Source organism: Aplysia californica, unplaced genomic scaffold (genome assembly GCF_000002075.1).
Source record: "Aplysia californica isolate F4 #8 unplaced genomic scaffold, AplCal3.0 scaffold01381, whole genome shotgun sequence".
In the NCBI taxonomy this organism is placed as follows: domain Eukaryota; kingdom Metazoa; phylum Mollusca; class Gastropoda; order Aplysiida; family Aplysiidae; genus Aplysia; species Aplysia californica.
Window position 1 is genome coordinate 40560 of NW_004798651.1, and position 1348 is coordinate 41907.

Consider the following 1348-nt stretch of genomic DNA (forward strand, 5'->3'; position numbering starts at 1 on the left):
CCCTCCTCCCTCCCCACACCTCTCATCGGTCACCAGAACCGCACCCCCCTGTGTGTGGAGCAGATGTACGAGGACTTCAGCCAGGACCACGCCAAGAAGACGGTCACAATGGAGGCTCACCCAAACCTCCCGGGTCCCCCCATGGCGTCTGTTCACCCGTGCAGGTCGGTCCGCTAGACCATATATTATGTGTGGGTGGTTGGGGGGGGGTGCTGTGGTGTGGTTTGCTCCTTCTTTCCTATCAAACATCTATTGTCCGTATCTCTCCTCCTCCTTTTTTGTGTGTTACTCTCTTGTAACACATCTATTCTTCGGCACTTATATAATGTTATTGTGTTGCAAGTGCCGTAAAACTCACGAAAAGTAAAAACCATGTGAGGTGTGCTGACAAAATAAGTTACTTCTCGGATTTTTAGAATAAAACAAGAACTTCCCCCAATGTGTCCCTTGTGTGACTATACATATGAGACAGTGGATCATCACCTGTTCCACTGCACAGCCCTAAATGACATCAGAGCTACCCTTCTCCCTCCGAGACCTAACATTGACAACACACTCTATGGAACATTACAGCAACTGCAGCAAACCTGCACTTTTATCACTACATGGCATTGGACAGAAGGGCGAGAGCCCAGCTGTTGCTGGATCGACAACGACAACAACAACAACAACAACAACAACAACAACAACAACAACAACAACAACAACTCAGATTCTAAGCCTTATGGAAATTGATGCAACAACTTTGTGTTGTACAATTTGTAAGCATGGAATAATAAAAGACACGGTAGACTTGAACAAAATGGCATCAATTAAAAATCTATAAATCTGCCCCAGTATCGATTTTCAGCCGATATCTTCGTTCTTGGATTGCAACGAGTAACTCGTTTTGTCAGCACGCCTCACATATTTTAACTTATCTCTCGCATTTCATTGGATGATGCTAGATTCACGCCTCACGTATTTTAACTTATCTCTCGCATTTCATTGGATGGTGCTAGATTCAGCTAGATCGACATATCCAAATAGTCACCGCAATGTTGGATTCTAAACGGCTAAAAATGTGGTAGAAATGCCTTGGTTTTTAGTTTTTGTGCTCTATTTCAATTTTACTGAAACTGAGTTGACGGTTAAGAGAATCCTGCAGTGACAAGAGGATGTTTGTGGCTTGCTCCTTCTATCACATCGAACATCTTTCGTCCTTATCTCTCCTCTTCTTTTGTTTATTTGTTTCTTACTTTTTAGTAAGACCTCGAATCTTCTGCGCCTATGACCTATTTGTGATACTAGTGCTGTAAAACTCTTACTAAAACTTACACTAACGACTCTTCCATTTCCATTTTTTTTT

At 42.7% G+C, this 1348-nt stretch overlaps 1 protein-coding gene across 1 annotated transcript in view; it reads left to right on the forward strand.

The window, feature by feature from the left end:
- Nucleotides 1-164, forward strand: part of LOC101849745 (ubiquitin-like-conjugating enzyme ATG3) — a gene marked incomplete at its 3' end in the record, with an annotated part of 11113 nt that extends 10949 nt beyond the window's left edge. The window contains 1 exon segment of the mRNA XM_013090635.2: nucleotides 37-164. Within this exon segment, the coding sequence (XP_012946089.1) occupies nucleotides 37-164 (128 nt within the window).
- Nucleotides 165-1348: the final 1184 nt, after the last annotated feature.